The 465-nt window shown below is 69.2% G+C and overlaps 1 protein-coding gene across 1 annotated transcript in view; it reads left to right on the top strand.

Moving 5' to 3' along the window:
• Positions 1–465, top strand: part of MYCL (v-myc avian myelocytomatosis viral oncogene lung carcinoma derived homolog) — a gene marked incomplete at its 5' end in the record, with an annotated part of 3,460 nt that overhangs the window by 1,081 nt on the left and 1,914 nt on the right. The window contains one exon of the mRNA XM_009882796.1: positions 67–179. Within this exon, the coding sequence (XP_009881098.1) occupies positions 67–179 (113 nt within the window). The remainder of the gene's footprint in view (positions 1–66; positions 180–465) is intronic.

Raw genomic sequence — 465 nt, 5'->3', positions numbered from 1 at the left:
CCCCAACCCCCCCCGCCCGGTAGCCCCGGCGGGGGCCGTGCGGGGTTTCCCCCGCTCCCACGGAAGCCGGGATGACTCGGCTGCCGTGGAAGCGCTGACGACGTCCGTTTCCCCCCTCCCCACACTCCCCGGTGCTTTGACCCCGGTAATAAATCTGCCGGTGGCAGCGACCTGCGCCGGTGAGTCACGGTGCGGGACGGGGGACTTAATGCCATTAGGAGCCCGGGGACGGTAAGCAGGTCGCGGGCGTTAAGAGGCTTAACCCAAATTGGTGGGGCCGCCCGGGGATGGGGAGGGAGGAGGTCCCGGTGGGGTCCCGGTCCCGGTGGGGTCCCGGTCCGGATTCGGCCGCGCCACGTGGGCGCCGAACAAAAAGCAACAGATTGCAAACAATGAGAGGGGCCGCGCTGATGGACAGCGGCGAGAGCCAATAGGATGGCGAGGAAGCCGGCTGGGCCCGCCCGA

The sequence above is a fragment of the Charadrius vociferus genome, unplaced genomic scaffold (genome assembly GCF_000708025.1).
Source record: "Charadrius vociferus isolate BGI_N301 unplaced genomic scaffold, ASM70802v2 scaffold783, whole genome shotgun sequence".
In the NCBI taxonomy this organism is placed as follows: Eukaryota; Metazoa; Chordata; class Aves; order Charadriiformes; family Charadriidae; genus Charadrius; species Charadrius vociferus.
This window is presented reverse-complemented; position numbering and strand designations above follow the sequence as displayed.